This window comes from Quercus lobata, chromosome 5 (genome assembly GCF_001633185.2).
Source record: "Quercus lobata isolate SW786 chromosome 5, ValleyOak3.0 Primary Assembly, whole genome shotgun sequence".
In the NCBI taxonomy this organism is placed as follows: domain Eukaryota; kingdom Viridiplantae; phylum Streptophyta; class Magnoliopsida; order Fagales; family Fagaceae; genus Quercus; species Quercus lobata.
The window spans coordinates 77,976,857-78,004,673 of NC_044908.1; the positions used below are offsets into that span (position 1 = coordinate 77,976,857).

General features: G+C 34.0%; 1 protein-coding gene and 2 pseudogenes across 1 annotated transcript; 1 reads left to right on the plus strand and 2 right to left on the minus strand.

The window, feature by feature from the left end:
* Nucleotides 1-395: 395 nt before the first annotated feature.
* Nucleotides 396-1,928, minus strand: LOC115988690 (U-box domain-containing protein 8). The gene has a single exon (XM_031112289.1). It carries the CDS (start codon nt 1,730-1,732, stop codon nt 629-631), a length of 1,104 nt encoding a protein of 367 aa, XP_030968149.1. The 5' UTR covers nt 1,733-1,928; the 3' UTR covers nt 396-628.
* An 8,764-nt stretch (nt 1,929-10,692) lies between these two features.
* Nucleotides 10,693-11,590, plus strand: LOC115992939 (annotated as a pseudogene).
* Nucleotides 11,591-20,116: 8,526 nt separating this feature from the next.
* Nucleotides 20,117-27,396, minus strand: LOC115993059 (annotated as a pseudogene).
* Nucleotides 27,397-27,817: the final 421 nt, after the last annotated feature.

A 27,817-nucleotide genomic window follows, 5' to 3' on the forward strand; every position in this document is an offset into this window, starting at 1 on the left:
CGCAACACTAAAAATTAGTGTTACAAGATACATCTGTATAATAAGAACATCCTAGATTTCAGCAAAAAAATATAATAAAATAAAATAAGAACATCCTAGATACTTAGTAGAAGGGATAGAGTTCAATGAACCACAAGCCAAACTAGTGTTGATCATGTTGTTTACCTCACACTATCCTATCTTATTTTTCACAAAACAAAGATAACAAAGCTTGCATCCCAAGTCAAAGACCAAAGATTTAGTTTCCACATTCCTAGTACAACATGCTAATTATATCAGCAGCCATAATATAGTTACAAACAATTCACACAATCAGTCAACTACTCCTACAATGCAGCATAGAATTACTAAAAATAGAATCAACCAGCATTGCTCGGATTCAACAACAATTCAGATAATTCAATATGCAACAATTTCCCATTAAAACAGCTAAACAAAGAGCGCTAGCTCTCATCATTTTCACCTTATTTCACAATGTACAACATACATTTTTTTTTCTTTGTACAACAATTTAACAAAAAAAGAAAAAAAGGAAAAAAAAAAAACCCAACTCACCTTAACTCCATCCAAAGCCAAAAAACCCCATCTTTCTCAATTCTTATGTTTTTTTTCTTTAAAAAAATCACTGCTAAGAGTGATTTCCACGCAAAACCTCAACCAAACTCGAAGCTTTTCGATTAATCTTCTCATTCTCAACCTCCACCAAGCCCATACAAATCTCCAAAACCCCTTCTCTCCTTGCCTCCACACACATTTCTTCGCTATAACAACACAAAGAACTCAATGTTAACAATGCGTAATCCACCCCTCTTGCGCTCCCATTCTTCAAAACCCTCACTAAAACCCTCACCAACCCATTAACTCTTTCCATTGCCTCTCTCCCTTCTTTGCTTTTTCCCAAAAGACCCAATACCTCAATTGCCCTCTCGAGCCCAGAATCGGCAATTCCCACGAGAATCGGCACAGCCCCGCATTGCGCCGCGCGGCGCCGATTATCGGGGTACGAGCAGAGCGCGTACAGCGCAGTCGCCGCCTCTTTCCTCTCGCGCACTTTGCCCTCGCGCAGAAGCGCCACCAACGCGCGTATCGCGTACGGGTACGCGCCGATCGTCGCTTTATTCACCTCCACAACCGCCAAGCTCGTCAAAATCGTCGCCGCCACGGCGCGCGAATCGGCCGAACCGGTTTGCAAAGACTCCACGACCCGGCCGATCGCGCCCTCCGCGACGAGACCCACTTTGTTATCGTCGTCGAGGCTGAGATTGAGCAGCAGAGAGAGCGATTTCTCCTGCAAAATCGGGTTTTCGGATGAGTCGATACAGTTCAAAACGGCCGATACGGCGCCCGACTCGGTGATTTTTCGGCGAAACGCCGAGTCACGCTTTGACAGTTTAGTGAGCTGGTCGAGCGAGTTGAGCTTCGAGTCAAGAGACGAAGAAACCGAGGTGAGCTTGAAGATTAAGGTTTGGGGCTCGGGGTAAGGCCGTGGTTTCGGCGGGGACACGAGGGCATAATTGGAAATGAGGCTGCGGAGAGCGTGGTTGGGGATGAGAGAAGGGTTTTCCGGGAGGGGTAGTTTGGTAATTGGACAAGTGCGGTGACCGGCGTCTAACCACCGTTGGATCGAGGCGCGATCGAAGGTGTGACCCGATGAGAGGATAACCGGGTCGGACATTATTTCGAGCGAAATCGGGCACTTGAAATCGTCCGGAAACTGATGATTAGCAGCCATTTTTTGGGTTTTGGACTGTTTTTTTGTGTTTTTGTTTTTGTTTTTGATTTTTGATTTTTGATTTTTTTTTTTTTTTGGTGGGAGGGTTTTTATGAGGTTTTTGAGGGGGACTGATTTGGTCACCTCAGCTTGTGAGCCTTGGGAAAAATGAGTGACCAAATTGCTGATGGCCTCAAAGTTGACTTGAATTTCATTAAAGGGGTATGGAAATTTATAGGGGTGTTTTGGTCCTTTTAAATGACACTGTGTTAAGAGTTCTTATTGGCTTTTGGAGTCTGGATTATTTGCTTAAAAGTAGACAAGTAACAAAGGAAAACAAAATAAGATTATGATGATTAAAACAGGATTTTGAGATGGATACAAAAATTAAAGAAATATTATGACCAAGTCTTATCTTTTTATTATAAAATGAATGATTAGATTATTTTTTTTTCATATTATCCATTATCTATTTATTTTATTGATGACGAGACAATATCTATTCTAATGTAATTAATTTAACTAGTAGATCTTTGAGCATATTTGGATACCGCTTATTTTGTTAAAATTGAAAAATTATTGCTAAAAGTACTGTAGATAAAAGTAAAAGTTAATTGAAATAGTATAGTAGAGTTCATATATAGTGCCAAAAAGTACAGTGAAGTCCATGAATAATAGCAAAAATAAGCTAAATAGTGAAATAATTTTAATTTTTCATCTACACCCAAATGCCACTTTAACTAAAATCTAAAATAGAGTTCCATATTATGAAGATATTAAAATTATTACCATCAAATATTTACAAATCAACTTAACAAATTTTTCTTTAACCGCTTTGTCAAAAGTATGACCTACATGCGTCACCTTGAAGATGTAAGATAGTAACTCCAGTCGTTTAATTGGGATTTATCTTAGGTGACCAAGGAAAACAAACTTATGTGTGATTTGTGTCAATTCAATAAGATAACTAATGAATATGTGAATTACTTTTTTACTATTTGTGACACATTAATAAACAAAGAATATTTCTATCTCGTAAAAAAAAAAAAAAAAGAATGAATGAATAAGGTTATGATGAAAAGAAGATTTGAAATGTATACATAAACAAACAAATTAAAGAAATATTATGACAAAGCCTTATCTATTTATTATAAAATGAATGATTAGATTTTGTCATATCATTTATAATCTAGGTAGATTCTAACATAAGATTAATCCATACTTGTTTAAATATTGATGATCTGACAAAATCTAATCTAATCAATTTAACCATTAATGCATCTTAATCTAATATCTAAGATAGAGTTATGTATTAGGAAATGCTAAATCTTCTTTTTATGTAAGAAATCCTCCTTTTAAATGCTTTGTTAGATGTGTGGCATACACGCGTTACGTTGAAGATGTCGAACATTAACTCCAATCATTTGGTTGGGATTTATCTCAGCGAGTGAGTTTCATTTTGTTGGCAACTGAGGAGGACAAACCTACTGATGTAAAACAAACATCATAGGCCTTCCTAGACCAGCGAGAACACTTGAAATCATAGTGCAAGACCAAGGGGTGTTAGTAGAACTCATTGGGGTGATGCTGTAGAATTTCATGAAATTTGGATGATTAAAGGGAAACGGTTTTCTATTTAAAATTTGTCGTTTTGCCATAAGGTGCATCTTAATTTTGGAAATTTTTTCTATTAAGGCACTGAAAACAACGAATTGCCATTTTTAGTAATATATTTTTTTCTTTAATAATTTTTTGCTCAAAAGTTAAAATAAGATCCCTCTTGTTTTGGGATGACCTTTAAGGTTTGTATTTTATGATTTTGCATCCAAATTTTTTATTTTTAGCAAAAGTCGGTATTTTGCCGCCTAATCTTGTGTTAGTGCAAATGAGGGTTTTGGAGATTTTCCTAGTTATCCTAGGGTTTCGTCTTTTCAGTATTCATATGCCATGTAGCATCTAGAGGTGGTCAAACTATTATTTTTGAATTTATACAAAACTTAGCTTTACTATATTTTCTTTGGTGGATTCTAGAAAAAACACCTTATGGATTCCGGGTAACTTCTCATAGATTCGAGGTTCACTACTAGAAAGAATTTAATTTCTATTTTATAAAAAAGAGTATAGTGTATGCTTTCTTCAATCTTCCACGATATCATATACGTGTAATTTGTGCCTATTCAACAAGATAATTAATGAATATGTGAATTGAGTTTCTACTCTTAGTGACATATTAATTGATAAAATTTATGTAATAAAATTTGCAATATTTTTTTAGTATCACTTTATTTTTTTAATAATTCAATACTTACAATAATAGAGGAAGAAGAATTCAAACTCTCGTAAAGTTGAAGAGGCAGTGATGCTTAAGACATTGAGCTATAAGGAACTTACTCTCAATTTACAAATTTTCTGTTTTTATTATTATTATTATTATTATTTTGTTTTTAATATGTACTTTTGCCTCTATATCATAGTTCTCAAAACGCGTGAAGCATGAAATGAATTGGTTTATATTTAATGATTTCTATGGTGAATTTGTCGAGTCTTTTTACAGTTTGACAATAATACCCAAGTAATTGACTAAAATGTTCTTGACTAAGTCTTTGGAAATTAAGAAGGGTAATGTAGATAATTTGGATGGATGGAGTAATGTTCTTTTGCAATCTTGTAAGGTTTTGTCGGTTACTTTGCCTGAAACAAAGGGAATGGGGGAGGGAGGGTTCCTTTTTTCAAAGGGAGGAAAGTTATCATTCCCTTAACTTTTTCATTAATGACAAAGAAAAAAGCTATGTTTTCAGCACTATGCCGTGGGATGGGCATTTTGGGAATTCCTTAATTTTTTTCCTAAGTATTTAAAACGGTTCTTTTGGCATTAAATGGTTGAGAGGAAAAGGGAAAGAACCGAGACGTTGCAGTCACGGGAAAAAGTCTACAGTTACCGAAGATCTGGAATCACGAGTTTTTTTTCTTCTAAGGTTTATAATGACTAAATTGCCCTTTCAAATAGTGAAATTGTACCAAAAGTCCAAATTTATGTGCTAACTTAACACTGTTTAAGAGAACTTAAATGTTGACACGTGTTCGCATTGCTCTATAGACTTTCCTTGGTGTGACGTTCCACGGAATAAATAAATAAAGAAAACAATTTTCCTTTGTCTTAAATGCAAATAAATGAAAATTATGAGGATTTATCAATGGGGAGAATGCAAATAAATGACTAAAATGAAAATAAATAAATAATTTAATAATTGAGAGAGTGAGGATTTGAATTACGAACATTTTCAATGAAAATGTCAAGAAGTGCAATTTTGCTTCTCCCCCTCAAAAAAATAAAAAATAATAATACAAGGCTCTTAGCTGACACAAGTGTAATAGTGTAGTCAAAGACTTGAGACGTCACTTCCATATATATTTAAAAATAAAACCCAATAAGAGTACTAGGATTGTGAGTTCATTGATGGTAAACCTGAAGTTTCCAAATCTATCAATCTAATGGAACCTATCATAACTTTGAATTGTTCATGATACTTAATAGTTAATTGAATTGAATCTCACTTAGAATAAAATTATATTACTTGATAATTTAGGTTTAACTTAACTTTAGTATTTTTTAAACTGATTTTTTTTTTCTTTTTAATGAGAAACTGTCTCATTATCTACTAATTAAATAAAATGTGGAAATTAAAACTCATTATCACTTGTCATTATATATTTAAAATAAAATGACAGGTCCACTTAAAAAAAAGTACTCTAAATAAGCCACACTTTAATAACTTTTAGATTTTTTGTTTGTTTGTTTGTTTGTTTGTTTGTTTGTTTTTTTTTTTTTTTTGAGAAACTAGACTTTTAGTTATTTGAGTTCCTTAATTTAACTAGCATTATCTTCATTGATCTTAAAAAAATCTTCTTAATTAAGGCATCACGAAAACACACCCTTTTTTAAAACAAAGTCAAATAATCAAATCAAGTCTATCACAAACAATATCGCAGCCTAATAAAGGTCATTGATCCACATGTAATCAGATCAAGCAGGCAAAATTAAAATTATCTTAAACACATCTCAAACGACTTTCTCATATTTTCATGTATAAGAGCCACTCTTATATTTAACCGAATTTTCTAATTTTGAAACAGATCTTTCCATGTTTCCTTACAATAAATATGAAGTGGGATTCAATCTATAATTTGCCTAACAATTTAAGTCATGTATAGAACAAGTAAAAATTAAAGGTTATAAAACCTTCAGTAGCTTGTCCAATGTGGGCAACAATCTCTATATTGTCATTATAAATTTTTGGAGCCCCTATAGCATTAGTTTGGATAGTTTGGTTTCAGCTGCGTTTGCATCCAATTTAGTGGGTCCCGTGCACTGTTTACTGGACCTACAAGTACTTTGTTCAACAAAATTTTCATTAAAATTTAGTTCCACAGTACTATTCACATATTTGAAAATTATTTTGTTACAATATTTTCAGTTTTCAGTTTTCAATTTTCAATAATAAGTGATATCCAAATAGACTCTTAGTAATAGAACTCTAAACATTTCTATTTGTGTTAAGTTACAGAATTGGGAAAGCCCATGATACTGATGATGAAAAAAATGTCGTACAAATGGAGATACATTTCCAACAGAGATGGATGGATATAATTGAAAATGTACAAATATTTTACCCCCCACCCCAAAAAAAAAATGTACAAATTTTAATTGCTTAGCTGTCTGAGAACTATAGAGAGGCTCCAATAATGCAAATTTACATTTTTGGCAATAATACCTGATTGGACTGGTGTATCTTTAATATCACTAGTTTAGCCGAAACAAGATTGGACTTGTGTACTATAATCACTAGTTCAGTACAATCTAAGTTCGGATGATGAATAAATTTTCCCAACTTTCTTTCCTCCTCCTTCGTTATTGTTAAAGATTAGGTACCTATAAATTTTTTTGTGTGCTAAATAACCACTTTATTGAAATAAAGATAGAATTACAAAATAAGAGAGGGCCTGTAACCGTCTATGTCTAACGCCTGAGCCATAAGCTAAGAAGACTAAAGCGGAAAATTGGCCTTGTCTAGTTGAACAAACCTCCAACGTAGGTACCTATAATTTAGTTTGACCGCCATTAGGAAACTTATAAAATTAACAAAGATTGGTTGAGTAGGTTAGGCATTATCAACATTACTTTTGTAAAATTAACAAAGATTGGTTGATTTTTATTACTCTTTTCTCCCTATTGACAAATTGATAAATTTGATTATCACATTAACATTGCCACATTAAAGATTAAAATAAACGAAACCCAAAAATACGACGGGTTGATCAGAAAGTAGGTTTGTCAAAGAAAATAAGATATACATATAGCGTTCAAACTTCTTTCAATTTCAATCACACTTTTGAATGGTTTTCAACCACTAAGGATTTTTGGCAACCTAAAACAACAACTTCCTTAACATTGAAAGAAAGCGAAGCCCATCAATTCGATTGGCCCACAAAGTGAAGAAATTACGCATGCAATACATTTTTATTTCCAAATCATGCTTTTAAAAGGTTTTTGCCTACCTAAAGATTGTGTTTATGAATGATCTTGGTTTTAAAACTAGGATTGAAGTTCATTGGTCTCCGGGAATACATCTAACTCAACAAAGATATACAATGAATTTTTGTTTGTTTGTTTTATTTTGTTTTTGAATTAACATAAAATCATAAATTTGAGACCATTATTTCATTTGAAATTGGTAAGAGTTTATTATACGAGGCAAAGTATTCTTTCAATTCGGATTGCAGGAATCTTCTGAAAGTTATTACATGACAATTCATAAAATTATTCACATTAAATCATTTAAATAAGTGATATAATTTTAATTATGTAATTAATAATACATATGGATATTCATTTGTGTCCATAGAAAGTTAAGAGAAATATTATAAACTTAAATATATAGGTGAATACTCATGCGTGTCATGTCCATAAAATGTTAGAAGTCATTATAGACTTGGTCTTTAAATTACAAAGGAGGAGGAAAGGGACAGCATAAAGAAGAGAAAACCTTCCTCAGATGATAACGAGGACCCTGTAATTAAGGTCATCAAATGACAGCTGTGCAGAAAGAGATGGCTTAGATTTATTTGTGAGAAAGAGAAGTGAAAGAAAATGAAGGGGTTGATGAGACTGGTTCAAAATTCTCAACCTCTGGTTCAGCCATGAGAGTAAAAATAAGAAAAGAAAAGAGTTGAAATGACCTGCTCTAAATTATAAAAACAAGAGGTGGGGTAGTTTCTTTGTCATAAAGATGAAACGTGATCCATGAGGATTGCCATGTGTATGGCCGTTGGGGCCGTTTATACAGGTACATTTGGCTAGGTGAAAATATAATTTATAATCATTGGATGTGGCCCATCTTTGATTGTCAAGGTTTTGTGCTGGACAGATATGGACCTTACATCCAATTCTGAATATGAATAATGGGAAACCAAAAAAAAAAAAAATCATAATTTGTTTTCACTCTCAATTTTTGATGTTGAAATTTTCAATAATTGTTAAGAACGAAATTAATTTTATTATTAATTTGGAGTTGCTTGCAAAGCATTAAAATTTCCCTCACTTGTTGAGTTCTTGATAGGAAATAAAAAAAAGGGTTTGTTGAGGGGACTGTAGAGGAAATAAAGTTAGAATAATGGTTGAATAATTAAATTCGTACTTTCATAATAAGTTATATTTTTTTGAGACAAATGGTAGTTATTTCAATGCTAAGAACTGGCTGAAAAATTCTTTCTAGAATTCATTTATGTGTATTAATGTAGTAATATAGCTTCACGCTGCAACTTAAGGGACAACAAATTGGCAATCAGAGCAACCTTGGGCTTCAAATATTACACTTTTGGGTTGCTAGAATAGGTACAGTGCCCACAGCAAAAGTGTCAATTCCATCTTCATGTGGTATGGGCCTGGAAGTGAGTTGGATATCATTTATGGTTTGCAACTAGATGGCCATGTATAGCCTAATATACATATTATTACATACTAAAGATGTTTTTTTTGCAGCCAGTCATAGAATGAATAAGAAACATGAAGGATGTCTTTTAACCTTTCAGGAAAAAGGGGAGAAACTTATTGTTAGTTTTTATGACAGATTCCTGTCTCACTTTCCTTTGCTTATAGGGAGATAATCTACATTCTAGTTGTATTTATCTTCCACCTTATTTGTTACTCTTTTTTAGGTTCAAGTGTTCTTTACATTTGGATATTAGCCATATGAGATCAGATCAACATTTTTAGCACAATCCATAAGGTGATTCTTCCTGACATTATAAGATGATACTAAAACTTATTTCATTGTATTACATTTATAGGTTCCTTTACTTTTTTCGATTCTATGGTTGCAATTAAACTTGGACATCTCAGTTGGCAAATCAATGAATTTATCATCACTGCCCATAAGCACTTGACTCTTGGTAATGATTTCATTACAAGTCTTGGACTATACCATTTTATTAGCAGGAGTAGTATTACACATTGATTTAAAAAAAAAAAAAAATTATATAATACATACTATATTCGTACAAGAAAAATAAATAGGGCAGAGTAGATTTAGAGGAAGTTAATCTTGATGCTGAAATGGCATCTTAGTACAATGCTGAAACAGCCTGGGGCTTTAGTGACCATCAATTAAAGAAATTGTTACTTCATTTACAGAATTGATCTTTTTACTAGTTGATCTATCTTTACTATTATAAAAACTCTTCAAAATAAATGCGGGTTGTTTTGGAGAAGGAAGGGGTGTGTCATTACCCAACATGAAAATAAACTGCTACTATGGTTGGTCGATCTATCGGATGTTCTTGCACCCTTAAAAGCCCAATTTGAATGCATCTGATAACTTCAGTAGTAGGGCATGTCTCACCTAGTGATGAATCAACTATTTCCATAGCTTTGCCTTCTCTCCATAGGTCCCAAACCTACAAACAACATATTCATTATATTAGGCAAAATAAAATGAGGCTAATATTGTAATTCACTCTTTGCATATGTGCTTACATGTCCAATTAAATTTGAAGAGGGATTGTCACGATAATAATTATTATTCCTTTTACCGGTTATGATCTCTAGTAGTACACCCCGAATCTAAATACATCAGACTTTATTGAAAATAGTCATTGCATTACGTATTTTGGTGACATATAACTACTTTAGCAAAACAATGAAAAGGGAATTACTGAGCCTTGCTTATTATTCAACAAAAATTGAGAAATAAAGCTCTAGATCTGTGCACCAACGATGCAATAAAGTGGAAACTGTTAATAAGTTTTTATCTTGGGACAGACTTACTATGTTCCAACGATGCAATTTGTCTTTGCTTCAATTTGGTCCCCTCCAAAGATTCTAGCCATACCTAAGTTTAAAATTTTTGGATTCAATGTAGTATCAAGTAGGACATTGCTAGACTTTAAATCTTTATGGATAACTCTTAATCTCGAGTCTTGATGAAGATATAAAATTCCTCAAGCAATCCCACAAATAATCTCCAACCGTTTTCCCCAATCTAAACATGACCGTTTTGTGTCATCTAAAATACGGGACAAGAACTTAGATCAGACTGCATGGATGCTTAAGTGTTTATTCTTTATACTAGGAATTCGCCCATTTGTAATGGACCTGTTCTGATGATGATGCAAGAAGTTCATATAAAAAAGAGGACATACCAAAAAGGACAAAGTCCAAGCTCTTGTTTGGCATGTACTCAAAGATTAACATTTTCTCTTCTTCTCTTCTAGCTTGCACACACTTTTTTCTTCTATGATCTCAATGCTGGAAAGAATTTCTCATGGAGTTGAAAGCAATGCGCTTTTCAAATATTAAGTGACTAAGATCAAGAAACTTCTGACAAAGAATTGATTTTGACATACCCATCAGTAAAAAAACATGTCTAGAATATCATATGAAACCAAGCAAAAAGATAGTAATTTGGTATACCCACCTCCTCAGTCATCTCTCTGTGCTCCATATTTTAGTTCTAACTACGAGACCGAAGCAACTCCTACATCATCTTTCAAGAGAATTAGTCCAGTACTTGTGCTTATAGTAATTCTAGCAGTACTCTTCTTCATCTATGGTCTTTCAAAAAGATGGGATGCTTCCTACGTGTAGTCATGCTTTGCTTTTCATAAAGTGAATAAATATATGGCTTTTTTCAAACTCAACATGCCCTCTAGGTAGAGGGACTATATTGGGCTTTGGCAATCCTATGGAAATTCCAGCACTTAATTTTGCTGTTTCCAGGGAGCAATCATGTAGGTTTCCTAATGATGGAGAGAATAGGTCTTCTAGTAGTTAGAAGCCAATAAATATATAGGAAGCTGTTGGCGAAAAGAGAGTATTTTGATTTTCTGTGAGACTTGGGAAGTTCAGAAGCTTACATGATGGAGTAGGTTGTGGAAGGAGAGAAGGGGAAACAAGTAGCTGTAATTTGGATGCTAGAAGGTGTTATTCAATCTTAATGGTACATTTCAGACTTTTCAGTAAGTGGTTGATGATTCAAATCTACAAATGGCATTGTCTGATGGTAGTGGTGTTGGTGATGGAGGTAGTAATGTGAAGCATGTCAATGAAAGAGGATACCTTGCAAAATTTTCAGATAACGGGGATGTGGAGGGAAAAAAAATCAGTGGCCACACAAAAGGCGAGAGCTTCTCCGTATCCAAGATCTGGCTTTGGTCAAAGAAGAGCAGATTTCCAAGTTCTTCAAACAATCGTATGGATTTGTTGCCTTCCTTAATGCAAGCATCCGAATTAATAACGATGAAATTCATGCTTTGTAAAAGGTGTATGACTAAATTTTTTTGTGTGCTCTCTTGATTAATCAATCACAGACATATAAGCTAGTAATGCTGTGTCCTGTTTTTCTTATTTCTAGTTATATTGGAAAGATATACCTCTTATTTAAAAAATTTCTCATGTTTTGCCAAAAGTTTCAAGGGCAAGTTCCATCGCGTGCATTTTATTTTATTTTTGATAGGTCCATAGCGTGCATTCTGTTGCAGTAATGGAATTCAAGATTGTTAGAGAAGTGTGGGGGGAAAGGCCCAATTGTAAAAAACGGGCCTGTGATAGTAAGCCCAAAGATCCAAAGGAAGAGTCAGAGAAAGAAAGTATGGCCCACTCAGGCAAAGCTAGCCCAACCTTGAAAAATCCTGAAGGTATACCATGTGAGGGCCAACACCTCCTCGTCAAGTTTTCTCGGCTACAATTGAAGTTAGACAAAAAACAAACAAATCCAACTGCCCAACGGAGGAAACGTCTTAACTAAGCAACCATCCTTTTCACGTTAATTGACATCCACTCACTAACAGTGTCACATTTATTGCAAATGACCCATTAAGACAGTACTTAACATCATTTTTTTTCACTTCAAAAGAAGGGAGAAATAAGAGATGGGACAAGCATGTTCTCTACTCACCATCCACCCTACAAGTGGACGGTGAAGGAAGAACCTCCAATATAAATAGGGACTAATCCCCTATGAGAAGGGATCCAGAAAAATTCAAGTGATATAAGTGTAAGAGCAATTGAGAGTGAAAAGCTGTATTTATCATACCAATCCTTGGGATCCAAAGGACATATTCGTTAATCAGATCTTAATCAAGTTCTTCATTCTATTATGTGCGTTGTCTCAATCCTTTTGGGATCTTTTACTTGATTAAGCACTTGACCCATACTTAATATATTAATTGTGTCGGTAATTTAAGTAATACATCCTTAAAAACATTTTTGACCCACACAAGACAGATTTTTTTTCCAGGAAATTTTTTTTGGGGCATGTAAAAAAATGAGTTTGCGAAAGATATGGCCTTCTTTTATTAAAGCTAACAATATGTCAATTACACACAGGAGGTTGGTTGGTAAGAACTGGGGACTAACATTTCGGATGTCATTGGACCTTCTTAAAGCTAGAATTGTCTTTGGCCCCCCAAAACGAGACGAGCATTTTGGATCTTCACTTGAATAATTACTTCTCTCCACTCTACCATGGTCTTATCTTGTTAGGCAGCATTCAGTCGAAGACAATTCTATCAATCAGATTAGCTAAGACGGTGTAATTAATTGCAACCTGTCAATTAATTAGGCCTAGACTTATACTATTCGAGAATGAAAAGTCAAGGAAGTCCTTTGAAAACAGGCTTATTTACTATTAGCACCTACAACTTTCTATGCACTGCCTAAATGTTTTCTTTTTTCATACGTTTATGATAAAAATCTAATGCAATATGAAGAAATAAATTGGTTGAAATTTGGGTATGGTTAATCATTTAGGGAGGCCAGAATTATGTTTGTTTGTATTGTTGTGTTGTGTGTATAAAGTTTTTCCTTTTGGTGAAAGTGCTAAAGAAAAAAATCATGATTGACAATTGTTTTTCCATCATGCTTTTGAGGCTTGGAGTTCTTTCCCTATTCGTTATGACTAAAAAACTTATCCTTTGAACTAAAGTCCTCCTTTTAGTACTAGATATAGGAGGGGGAGATCTTGAAAGTGGTAAGAAAGATTTATGGTCATGATAGCTTTGTTCTCTCTCTCATGCTGGGCCTCTGCTTCAAACAGTAACTATAGGAGGTTTTTCCAGTATTCTTCTATTTCTCATCCTTGGTTCTCTTTGTTCAACTATAACACAATGAGTATCCGAGTGTAGGAATGTTTTTTTTTTTTTTTTGATAAACAGGAGTTGTTGCATCTAGCAAGCAAGAAAGTCCAGTGTTGGTGCAAACACAATAATAATGGAAATAACACAATGAGAAACTGAATAGTACTTCTGAATATTATTAATTCAATGAGAAAAATTACACAACACTATTTGGACTGAGGCGCGGCACTCGCTCTCTTTAAGGAGATTCAAGCCCTTGGTTGGCTAAACTTTGTAACCGGTGCAGACCTTCTCTGACTTGTCTCCCCCAGGATACAACAGCCCAACAAATGTTGTATGGCTAGAACAACTTCTGCACAAAGTGTTCAAGCCCAAAGCTCCACCAGAAGAACACCTTTCTTTGGCCCGAAATTTCTCAAGTGTTTAGAAATATTATAGAATTCACTCTCTCACACAATACACTTTGCTTTTAACTATTTTCTTCATTCACTCTTGATATGAAATTAGTCTATAGCATAGCCGTATATATAGTCTTCCAACCCTTCACATAACCTACATGTCATTTATTAATTTAGAAAACTTCTCTTAATTTTATTAATCTAACTTACATACAAGTAACTCTTTCTTTAACAACTCTTTCTTTAACAACTTTTATTATAACTCATCTCTTTATTCATCATCAGTTATTTTGAGTTTTAACATATTTAATTTAAAATGCACTAACATTCCCCCACTCATTTTAATATTAAATTTGGAAAATGAGAGATTACCGGGCAAAGAGGGATTATTATGCATCATGAAGGTGTGCTCTGCATTGAACCTTCACTTAGTGAAACAACAATCTCTACTCCAGAGTTAGTAGTGGTCTCCGACTTGAACTATGACTGCTTAAGGGAAATAAAGTATTGATGCTCACACATAATGATCCAGGTGTTGACATGAGCTTTTATAGCTAGCACTTTACGGCCGTGTGCTGATCCCAGTTTCATGAGTGTATTTGAGATTAAGTCCAAATCTCATAGAGAGCGGCCCCACCCCCACACTCATATAGGTGAAATTTTGTCAAGGGTGCTCCTGTAATTCTGACACCCCACTCATACGAGCTACAAATTTCATTAAGAGTTTTTTACTCAACCTCTCCACATTACAGGATAAATGCACTTACATCATAGGGATGAACAATTAAAAATTATTTATAAAATAAATAATTAAAAAAAATGAATAGTGCATTTCTTACGACCATCGTATGATTCGTTTTTCCCATTGAACCCAATTCTCAGGATCTCTGGTCCTTGGGTTGGGTATCCTCATACATGGCTCATGATTCTATGGACTTTAGTCCCATCCCCCTCGATGTATTCCAGACTCTATCTTTTGCCAAGGCCTTGGTAAATGGATCTGCAAGATTATCATTAGATTTAATATAATCCACAGTTATGATGCCACTACTCAAATAAGATCGCACAGTACTGTGCTTTCTTCTTATAGGTCTGGATTTACCATTGTAGTAACGGTTTTTAATTCTACCAATTGCGGCAGTGCTATCACAATGAATTAATATAGGTGGAATTGGCTTTTCCCAAAGTGGAATTTCATATAACAAATCTCTAAGCCAATTTGCCTCTTCACTAGCTGAAGCTAATGCTATTAATTCAGCTTCCATTGTTGAATTAGCAATTATTGTTTGTTTTTTAGATTTCCAACAAATAGCACTACTACCTAAGGTAAAAATATAACCAGTGGTAGAGAGAGAATCACCTGACAAAGTATTCCAATCGGCATCACTAAAAGCTTCAATCACAGCAGGGTACTTTTTATAAAATATGCCATAGTTTTTGGTACCAATTAAATATCTCATGACTCGCTCAATAGCTAGCCAATGATCTTTACTAGGCTTGCTAGTAAATCTACTAAGCACTCCTACTGCATATGCAATGTCAGGTCTAGTACAATCAGTAGCATAACGCAAACTACCAATGATACTAGCATAATCCTTTTGATTAAAAATCTCATCATCATTATTCACAGGAAATAAATGAATACTAGAATCAAAAGGAGTAGCTACACTTTTGTGATTATGAAAATTATATTTTCTCAATATTTTCTCAACATAATGTGATTGATCAAGATATATTCCATCAGATGTTTTTGTAATTTTCATACCCAAAATAAAATTAGCCTCACCAAGATCTTTCATATCAAAATGGCTTTTAAGCATATTTTTTGTCTCATTTATAACATGCATATTTGAGCCAAAAATCAACATATCATCCACATAGAGGCTAATAATAACATGTAGATTATTCCATGACTTAGAATAAATACATTTATCACATTCATTTGATTTATAACCATTCTCAATCATGCAGGAATCAAACTTTTCATGCCACTGCTTAGGTGCTTGTTTTAAGCCATATAGGGATTTAGTTAGCTTACATACCTTGCTTTCTTGTCCAGGCTCTACAAAGCCTTCGGGTTGGTCCATATAAATCTCTTCCTCTAGGTCCCCATTTAGAAAAGCAATTTTTACATCCATTTGATGAATTTTCAAATCAAAAATTGCAGCAATAGCGATTAACAATCTAATAGATGTAATTCTTGTTACCGAAGAAAATGTATCAAAGAAATCAAGATCAGCTTTTTGTTTAAAGCCTTTTGCAACAAGTCTAGCTTTAAACTTATCTATTGATCCATCCGGTTTCAATTTTTTCCTAAGGACCCATTTACAACCTATGGTCTTACAACCTGGTGGAAGATCTACTAATTTCCAAGTTCTATTAGAAATTAGAGATTCCATCTCATCATTTACAGCCTCTTTCCAAAATATAGCATCAGGTGATGTTAAAGCCTCTTTTAAATTTTGGGGATTTTCCTCAATGTTAAAAACATAATAATCAGGACCAAAATCCTTTTCAACTCTAGCTCTTTTACTTCTTCTAGGTTCCATTTCAAAATTTTCTTGATTTTGTAAATGTGATGTAGAAGAACTAGGTTGTGACAAAATATTTTCTTCACCCCCACTATTTTTCAATTTAAAAGGAAATTTTTCTTCATGAAAAATTGCATCACCAGATTCAAAAATTATTTTGTTTTCAAGATCAAAAAATCTATAGGCTGCACTATTAATCGCATAACCAAGAAAAGCACAGGTAGTAGCTCTTATACCTAATTTAGGTATTTTAGGGTCAGTAAGCCTTACATAAGCAAGACAACCCCATACTCTCAAATATCCCAAATTTGGCTTATGTCCTTTCCACATCTCAAAAGGTGTGGTATGTGACTTTTTATGTGGCACCCTATTCAAAACATGACATGCAGTTAAAATAGCTTCACCCCAAAAATGTAAAGGTGCACCAGATTCAATTAACATGGCATTTGTTAACTCAATTAAAGTTCTATTTTTTCTTTCAGCCACACCATTAGAAGCAGGTGAATATGGTGCAGTAGTTTCATGGATAATTCCCAAAGACTGAACAAATGAGTTGAATGCACTTGATTCATACTCACGGCCTCTATCACTTCTTATTCTTTTTATTTTTCTACCGAATTGATTTTCAACTTCTTTTAAAAAATCTTGAAATTTTTCAAAAGCACCACTTTTATTTTTCAACAAATAAATAGTTGTATATTTTGAGAAATCATCAATAAAGGTGATAATATATCTATTTCCTCCACGAGTTAAAATTCCCTCAAATTCACATAAATCGGAGTGAATTAACTCAAGCAATTCGGTATTTCTTACAACACTTTTATGAGGCTTTTTTGTAATCTTAGCTTGACTACAAGTTTCACATTTTTCAAAATCTTTTGACAATCTAGGAATTAATCCTAAACTACTCATGATTCCCACATATCTACTATTTATATGACATAAACGAGCATGCCAAAAATTAATAGAAGAAAGCATATAAACTGAACTGGTGGATGCTTTATTATTTTCAACATTCAATTTAAACATTCCATCACAAGCATAACCCTTGCCCACAAATAATCCCTTTTTAGTGATTACATAATTATCAGATTCTATAATTTGCTTGAAGCCAGCCTTGTTAAGTAAAAAACTTGACATCAAATTCTTCCTCATGGACGGAGTGTAAAGTACATCTTTCAATGTTAGCACACGTCCAGAAGTGAATTTCAATTCAACCTCACCACTCCCAAGAACCTTGGTTTTACTAGAGTCACCAAGCATAACAGTTTTTTCTTCTTCAAAAGGAGTGTACAATTTGAACCAATTCTTGTCATAGCAGACGTGCCTATTAGCACCAGAATCTGCCCACCACCCTTCAACATATTGCACCATATTGATGTCTGTAATCATAGCCACTAAAGGCTCTTCGGTTACGTTAGCCTGCGGGACAGATTCACGTTTCCGAAATTTGCAAAATCGAGCAATATGCCCACTCTTGCCACAGACAAAACAGGATCTATTAAATTGATCTTGTGAAGGGGGTCCTTGGTTCTTATTGTAATTTTTATTTGGGTTTCCCCTTCCTTGAGGTCTATTATTATTTTTAAAGGCTCTTTTTTTAGGCTTCAATTGAACATTTCTAGGAAAATGATTTTTGGGCATATTATTATTGGCTGAAATAAGGTTTACCTTTGTGATGGAATTACCATTGCTCTCTTGTGTCATGAGTGCATCTTGTCCTCTAGCCTCCTCCTCTACACGGATGCGTGTGATCAAAGTCTCCAAGGATGTCTCCTTTTGTTTGTGCCGCAAAGTTTTTTGGAACTCTCTCCAAGATTGTGGTAGTTTATCAATTATGCCAGCTACCACCAAATTGTCTCCAATCTTTATGCCTTCGGATCTCAATTCTGCCACGATCATTTGGAAGTCTTGTGTTTGATCCACCACCGATTTTCCATCAACCATTTGGTAACGGAAAAATCTACTAGCAGCATACTTCTTTGCACCAGCCTCCTTGGTATCGTACTTGCTTTGTAAAGCTTTCCAAATTTTCTTAGCAGAATTGTAAGTTGTATCATAATAATCATAGAAATGATCGGCAAGACAATTCAATAGATAAGAGCGACAATTATATTCATCTTTTGTAGACTTATCTATTTTTTCTTGATGGAGAATATATTCTTCCTCACTCATCTCATCAGTAGAAACTTTTGATGGATTCTTGTCAGTGAGGATGTAGGCGACTTTGAGAAGACTCAAGTAGAATAGGACCTTTCCTTTCCATCTCTTGAAGTGGGCTCCCTTAAAGCGAAAGGGCTTGTTAAGATCTCCAACAGGCTCATTTGGTTTCTCTTGTGTAGGCTCCATGTTCTGAATCTCCTTAAAATTGTTGGTGCAAACACAATAATAATGGAAATAACACAATGAGAAACTGAATAGTACTTCTGAATATTATTAATTTAATAAGAAAAATTACACAACACTATTTGGACTGAGGCGCGGCACTCGCTCTCTTTAAGGAGATTCAAGCCCTTGGTTGGCTAATCTTTGTAACCGGTGCAGACCTTCTCTGACTTGTCTCCCCCAGGATACAACAGCCCAACAAATGTTGTATGGCTAGAACAACTTCTGCACAAAGTGTTCAAGCCCAAAGCTCCACCAGAAGAACACCTTTCTTTGGCCCGAAATTTCTCAAGTGTTTAGAAATATTATAGAATTCACTCTCTCACACAATACACTTTGCTTTTAACTATTTTCTTCATTCACTCTTGATATGAAATTAGTCTATAGCATAGCCGTATATATAGTCTTTCAACCCTTCACATAACCTACATGTCATTTATTAATTTAGAAAACTTCTCTTAATTTTATTAATCTAACTTACATACAAGTAACTCTTTCTTTAACAACTCTTTCTTTAACAACTTTTATTATAACTCATCTCTTTATTCATCATCAGTTATTTTGAGTTTTAACATATTTAATTTAAAATGCACTGACATCCAGAAATCCTAATTCCCCCTCCTCCTATTTACATTTCTTGCAAATATTACAGAAAAGATCAGAGAAATTCAACCTATAGCAGTTTTGTAGGAAATGGAAAGATCGGTGAACAAGGATGCTATTTTACAAAAAAATGTTACAAGTTATGGCCGCCAAAACAATAGAGGGACCTACATTACAAGGCTGAGTACAGAAATTATGATCGCCGAAACTTGATAAAAATTAGGGTCTGACAAAATCACATTTTTATGACAAGAGAACTGGTCTAATAAGCAGATTTTGTTCATGTGTATAAGAAGCAGCATAAAAGCCTGACTACGCCATGTTGTTGTAATGTAATGCATTAGCATTGTTCACCATGCATAAGAAACAAGAACGATGTTTGTCATCCTTTCAGGCAAAAGGGAGAATATTTTGTTAGTTTTTATGACAGAGTTCTATCTCACTTTCCCTTGCTATAGGAAGATAATATCTACCCTGATGTTATATATTTATCTCCCACCTTATTTATTACTCTTGTTTATGTTCAAGTGTACTTTCCATTTGGAAATAATACCCTGACATAATAAAATGATACTAAAAGTTACCAGCAGCAGTGTATTAGATTTATAGATTCCTTTACTTTTTTTCAGATTCCTTGGTTGCACTTAAACTTGGACATCTCACTTGGCAAACCAATGAAGTTATCATCACTGACCATAAGCACTTAACTCTTGGTGTACAAAATTTTATAAAAGCACACATTAAGCATTATTGAGACAGTGGTGATTTCATTACAAGTTTTGTACCTCACCATTTTAATAGCAGTGGTATTACCCAATTTTTATTTTTAAAAAACAACTTTACATTATACATACTATGTTATACAAGAAAAATAATTGTGTAGAGTAGACTTGAGGAACTCATTCCTATGTCGTAATGGTCTATAACAAATATTAATACACCACTGAAATTAGTTTGGGGTTTTAGCGACCATCAAGTTTAGAAATTGTTATTTCATTTACAGAATTAGATGCTTCGCTAGTTGATCTATTTGTACTAATGTAAGTACCCTTCAAAATAAATGCAGGTTGTTTTGGAGAAGGAAGAGGTGTGTCATTACCCAACATGAAAACAATTGTTGACATGGTAGGTCGGTCTATTGCATGTTCTTGCACGCACAAAAGCCCAATTTGAATGCATCTTGAAACTTCACTAGCAGGGTATGTCTCACCTAGTAACAAGTCGACTATATTTGTGGCATTGCCTTCTCTCCATAGGTCCCAAACCTGCAAACAACATATTCATCATAGCAAGCCCAGCAATATAGGCCTAATTTTGTAGTCATTGTTTGCACATGTACTTACGTGTCCAATCAAATTTGAGGAAGGACCATCATGAAGATAAGCACTGTTCTTTTTACCAATAATTATCTCTAGTAGCAAGACCCCGAAGCTATATACATCAGACTTTATCGAAAATAATCCTTGCATTGCATACTCTGGTGACATATAACCACTGTTGTAGCACAATGAAAAAGAAACTATTAAGCCTTTCAATATTTTTAAAAAAAAAAAAAAAAAGATCAAAGAGAGCCTTAGGGCACTAACATAGCATGTAACATCTGAATTAGCACAATAGGGAGAAAATTACGAAAATATCCTTAATATTTTTTTTTTTACAAAAGTTTGAAGCTTGTACCCTCTTCTTAGATAAAAAAATGGTAGTCAAGTAATCAGTTGAAAAGTATAAATATATCTTTTTTTTTAACATACTTACTATGTTCCAACAACGCAATTTGTATTTGCTTCAATTTGGTCCTCTCCAACAATTCTAGCCATACCAAAATCTGAAATTTTTGGATTTAATGTATTGTCAAGTAGAACATTGCTGGCCTTTAAATCTCTATGAATAATTCTTAATCTTGAGTCTTGATGAAGATATAAGAGTCCTCGAGCAATTCCACAAATAATCTCAAATCGCTTTCCCCAATCTAAACTTAACCTTTTTGTTTCATCTAAAAAGAAATGAGAACTTGGATTAGATTGCATTTCTGCTTACTTGCACTATGTATATAATATAATCTCACTTCTAGGATATGATATGTTTGTAATTGGAGGATGTGAAAAGAAGACATACCAAAAATGAAAGAGTCCAAGCTTTTATTTGGCAAGTATTCATAGATCAACATCTTCTCTTCTCCATGAATGCAACAACCTAAAATTTTCACAAGATTCCTATGTTGGAGTTTAGCAATTAGTGCAACTTCATTTTTGAACTATTCTATTCCTTGTCCAGAGCATTTTGATAGTCTTTTTACAGCGATTTCCATTCCATTTGGTAGCAAACCCTGCAATTATAGTCCAAATTTCATTTTGTCATAGTGCTTAACTGTTGAGAGAAAGTCAACTTAGAGAATTATTTGGACAAGCTCAATTTCATCTAATGAAGTTATGCTTAATGAATTTTCTTTTCTTAACCATTCATGACATAATTTTTTATGCAAATTCTGAGGCTTGTTCAAGGAGACTACCTTATAAACTAAGCCAAAACCACCTTTACCAAGCTTGTTAGCAACAGAGAAGTTATCTGTGGCTGCAATAATAGTTCTTAGATCAAATAATGGTGAACTTGAATTTCTTGTAGTTCCATCAAGGTCCCTTCTACCTGGGGAGTCTTCAAAGTATGGTAAATTGGAGGCAACACTATTTGAATATGCGTTTTGCCTCTTATCTGTCATAAAGCAAGTAACAAATAATGCTAGTTAACTTATCTGTCCAATCAAGATTCAAGAATTCTCACACAAAAGTTCAACTTAATAAAACTGAGAAAATACACTAATATAAAAGAAAGAAACAAAGGAAAATAAGAGGAAAATTTGAGTTTATAATTTTCAGCTTATCATTGACAGAAAATCCCATTGGGTTTCTTTTATTGACCTTGTCAAGATCTTTAGATAGTTGGCTGATTCTATGACAATTTTCCATGTATTTTTTGAACATATGTTTTGTATGTCAATACCTGAAATGGGATGTATTTTGTATTAGGATCAAGAGGCTTCAAGCTAAACTTGAAAGTGCATGCTACAACTTGACACTTTGTCAAGCAAAAATGCCAAAACTTGAGAGAAATTTGTTACTCTCTTTTTATTTATTTATTTATTTTTATACTGTGCCAACCTTTTGTCCATTTATTTAAGCTTCATTTTCTGTGAAATTTGACACCTAGAAATTCCAAATTGAAGTGTTAGAGAGCCAAGATAAGCCCAAGTTCATATACCCATTTCTCTCTAACCTTCTTCCTCTCTACAAATTCAAACACTATGAGAGAAGATTGAATCCTTCATACATAAGTATCCTTCAAAGAATTTGTGTTGTTTGAAGATTTGGGAAGCATTGGAGCCACCACAGTACATCCAACTTGAAGATTGCTATTGGAGGACAATTGCAGATCGGAGTTAGGATGGACATAGGACTCGTGGAGTCAGTTGCTAGTAGGAGTTTGGAGGGATTTGTTAGGGTCATATTTGTTACGTGTTGGCATATCCTTTGACAAAATGCATTTTACTTGTAATTGGATAGATCTAAGATGTGTTTAGGATATCAAGAAGTATGTTGATAAGTACAGACAAGTGATATCAATGAAGTAATAAGATTGAACCAAGAAACAAGTAAAGAAAAGATGGAATAGTGAAGCTTGACACTAGTCTTGACATAAGCTCGACACTAGCATCTATCGAGACTTAATGAAGAAATCTCGACACTAGCTCGACACCTCTCGATCTATCGAGTTATGTAGATCTAGAATTCTCAGTATAGAATTTCAGCCATGATGTCTTAGATTGCTAGGGTTTCATTCGCTAAACTCCTAGAGGATATAAAAACTTTATTTTAAAGTCATCAATGACACAGAGACTCGGATTAGAGAACTCATACATTCTTATAAAAGCTATTGCATTCTTATGCGCCTTAGAGTTTTGTAACTAAGTGCTTCTAGATTCTCAATGTGTTTTGAAGTGAAGAACTTTGCATCCAACAACAAACATCAGTTCTTAAGAAGTCAGACACTAGGATCTGTGCAAAAATGAAGAAGTCTCTACAAGATTTATTCCAATTAAGTATTAGAGTGAAGGTTCAATTATAGGTTGATATTTTGGTATAGGTTAGGATAGTGGTAAGATTTCTTATACTTGTAACTGTTTGATTATTGATTAGTGGATATTTGGGAATGGTAACTTGAAAATCATTCGGTGGGGTTTTTGCCTTGCGAGAGGTTTTCCTCATTAGTCAACAAATCACCGTGTCAATTTAATTTCCGCTGCACTTTAGTTTATTTGGTGATTTGTGTGCCTCCATGATTTTCATGTAATTTGACCAACTTAATCAACTTAGGTAATTGAATTAATTAACCGAGGTCAATCTACAACCCAACATGATTGAGTACATAGATACTACTTTACTTGGAGGGTTTTGTATGTATTATGTATCACAACTATCTACTCTAGTGGATTGTTTTCAGCGGTGAGGTTGCAAAGAGGTTTTTATGCCTTGTGCTTGAGTTTTCTTCTTCAATAACACATTCATGTGTTATGGTTGTGTTATTCTCCTTTCGATTTTTTGTGGGTTGTTCATTTTATATGATTATCCATGCTTATTGTTCATCCATGCTCATGGTAATTGGGTTATCACTTAAATTTGGACTTAATTTTTAGACTAGCCTGAAATTAACTGAGCAGTATTTAAAATTTGGGGTCTAAATTAATACTATAATTGAAGTTGGTATTTCTCATACCTCGAACAAGTTAACAACTCTCAAATATATTGTTAGAGTTATCTTAGGGGCATTTGTTCACCAACCTTAGAAATAAAGAAATAAGTTAAAAAGAAGTTGCTTTAAACAAAAGAGTGAGTAAATATTTGCTTACCTTTTTTCTTTCTCCTTACCAGCCAATATACAACCAAGATCATGAGAAGAAACATTACCGCAACAAAAACTCCCAGAATTGTCAACATCCTCTTTTTCCGAGTAAGACCTTTTTTTTGAGCATATTGAGCTAAGGTAAAAAAGAAGTATTACTAAGTTATGTGATAAACTATTACTAAGTTTAGAGAATGCGAGACATACCTATGATATCACATTTGAAAAAGAAAAACATATTAAGAGAAAGAGATGCAGTTGAAACTTAGCACACTTTATGTTTGCAATTGAAAAACTTTAGGACATTTTTGGTAGGCTGTAATGGTAATTATATAGGAATAGAAACAAGTATTACAAGGAATATAATGCAGTTGAAACTTACCATGCTTTATGTTCACAATTGAAAACCTTTAGGACATTTTTGGTAGGCTGTAATGGTAATTATATAGGAATAGAAATAGGTATTACAAGGAATACAAGACGTTATAATGTAATACTTATTATTATTCATTTGTTTGGTGGTAACGCAATAATAGAACCTTAAAGATAATTGAATGAAAGCATTTTAAACCAAACCTAAGATATATTTTAGGAAATATCTTACACATATAATTATATTTCCTAAATAATAATATTTTTCAAATTTGAAAGAGAGATTAATTATTTTTTAATAAATTTTATTTTGATAATTGTTATGAGCATATGAAAATTTTGTTTATTTGGAAATATATTAATTTTAGAAATTTATACACGTAATAAGTAATAATTATTATAACCCTTTTAGAGATGGATAGTTATTCTTTATTTTAAAGAATGACTATTTATAAGGAATGACTATTCCCTGTAATAAAAATATAACCAAACTACTAAATAGCTAAACAAAAGGAATAATGATTACATTACAATATCTATTATAGTCTACCAAGTATACCCTAAATGCCCATATCTTTACCATAGAACTTTGTGTATTACAATAAAACCCGTTGAATGGTATATATGTTAGACTAACCCCAATTAAGTTAAGATTTCTATTACAATTATGATTAGAATTCACAATAACATTTGGATTGTGATAACACAATGGACTTGGGTTTTGTGAGGGATAATATAATAGGCTTGGGTTCTTCAGGGAAATTATTATTTTTATTCAACCCCCAATGACAACTTCTTGGCTCTGCCACTATTGGTAAGGATTACTCTCTGGACTATTAAAGATCATGAGGGTGTAATTTTATACCATTTTAGTAAAGATATTGATACATAATTTTGGTACCATGTTAGAATAAGATAATATCAAAGAGAGAGAGAGAGAGAAAGAGAGATAGAGATAGAGAGAGAGAGAGTTTATGATTAATATAATATTTTATTTCTAGTGTATAAAGTGATATGATTAATATTTTATTTCTAGTGTCTATAGTGACCAGGTAATTTTCAATTTTAAATGTATGGAATGAAATATTTCTTTAAGTTCATAATATTTAATTTGAACTATATTAATGTATTTCAAATGCGAAGAATCATTTCTCTATCAATATATGACTCTAAACCAAAATTAAAATTAGTAGTATAACAAAAATAACATGTTGAATTAGGAATAGGATTCCTAATATAATATGGAGTAGAATAATACAACAGGGTTGAGCTTTGACCAAGATAACACAATAGGTTTGGGTTTCAACTATTTCTGTAGCACAAATAATATAACTTACAATATGGGTTGTATGTATTCTTCATTACATGTGAGGTTTAAGTGACCAAAAAAGGGAAACATATATACAATTGATTTCCAAAGGACAAATATTTTTTCTTATGCATTAGACATTACATAATATGTTAAAAAGACAAGCAGATGAAATTTTCATTGCATAGTATGAGTTAAAACTTTGTAAAAGACAAGTACATGAAACTTTGTAAAAGACAAAGAGGGTACCTAGTACAACTGCATCCACACGTATGTATAAATCTTGCCCTGTATCAGAATACGTTCTTGTGTCCACCAAGTTCCCATGCCATGTCAAGCATCCAATCCCTCCCTCACTCTCATTGGCACTAGCATAAGCCATACAAGAACAATTCCTCAAACATTGTTGCTCACAGTATGTCAGACTCAAACTCATATCTGCACGTGCTATCGAAGTATCTGGTACCTTCACACGTGCTAATTTCACAAACCCTTCTCCATTATTGCATGTGGACATTCCTTGCTTACTCACACACCCACCCGATGCGTCTCTCAAGTCCCAATCGCCGGGCGACTTGGGTTCTAACCCGGGTAAGCATGTGCACTCAAACTTGTCCCCATTATACGGGTCACAATAACTATTTGGACCACAACCCGAATATTTATCGCATGTCTCTTGCGGGGTGGACCAGTATTCGACCCATCTTGTCTCGTGCCATGTAGATAGCTGCAAGGTTCCTAATTCATCCATCACCATTTTAGAGAATACTTTGGGGTCAATTAAACCGTATACAATGGTGATCTCATCTTGATTACTCACATAACTAGCATTGAAGACGTAATTTGGTATCATTTTGGGTACACCACTCCATCTTAGGCCGGTCCAAGTTCCAGCACGCCATAATGGAGTCTGACCCTTGTATAAGATCAACTGTGGATACCCAGTTGTATCAATTCTATATGAGTAGTTGCCAATTCCTAGGTCATCTTTGGACTTCCAAGATGTTAGGTAACGGTTCAACCCGGTCCGCAGGTCCAGCCCGAGCTTCATAAATGGAAGCATAGTATCTGTGGGATAATCAAAGCTTTGCCATATTACCTTTTGACTGTCTTGTTGGAGCAAAAGATTTCCTTCTTTTGAGAGCTTAGCCATGGAATTTTTTGTTGGTGAGGCTGAAGTAGAAACATTAGTGGACCAAATGGGAATGGATTGGTTTTGAGTGTGGAGTACGGGGTTTCCTTGACCGTTGATGGAGAGGACGCCGGACTTATCATAAAGAGGATTGTCTCTATTTGCAACCCACACAACAGTTTTTAGTTCAATAATTTGGTTATACCAAATCCCAACGTAGCGACGATTGGAATTTTCAGGAGTGAAAAACCCAAGTGCAAAGGTTTTTTGGTATGAGACAAGAATTTGACCATCCTTGAGGGGCTGGTTTTGTGTAATGGTTTCAAAGGAAATGCAAATTGGGAAAACAAGTGAGAAAAGTAAAAGTAATACTATATTCAAGAACGGTTTAGTAGGATTCATGTGGTTTTTCCAATGAAGACCACAGGACATGAAAGTCCAAAGGGAGGGCATGTCATGAATTATTCGTGTGAGTGACTTCAATTTATTAGTTTAATAGAATTTTGGCACGCCATCGGGATCCACTCCTTCATTTAGCTCTTTTTACATGAATAATGCTGGTGCCACATAAAGAGGCATAACTTGTACTACAATTCGCCCACATGGCGAGTTGTGAGTGTTAGAGAGGTGATGGTGGGTCCATGTGGGGTCACCTCTCTACCACTCACAACTCGCCTTGTGGGCGAGTTGTGGCACAAGTTGTGCGCCACCTTATCACTACGTCATTGACCACATAATTATTATTTTTCTTATTTATTTTTTATTCATATATTTAAAAAATATATAAATAGAGTATTGCTTTTACACATCCATCTTAAGCGAATTTATCATTACTTATAATTTTGTCTTTAC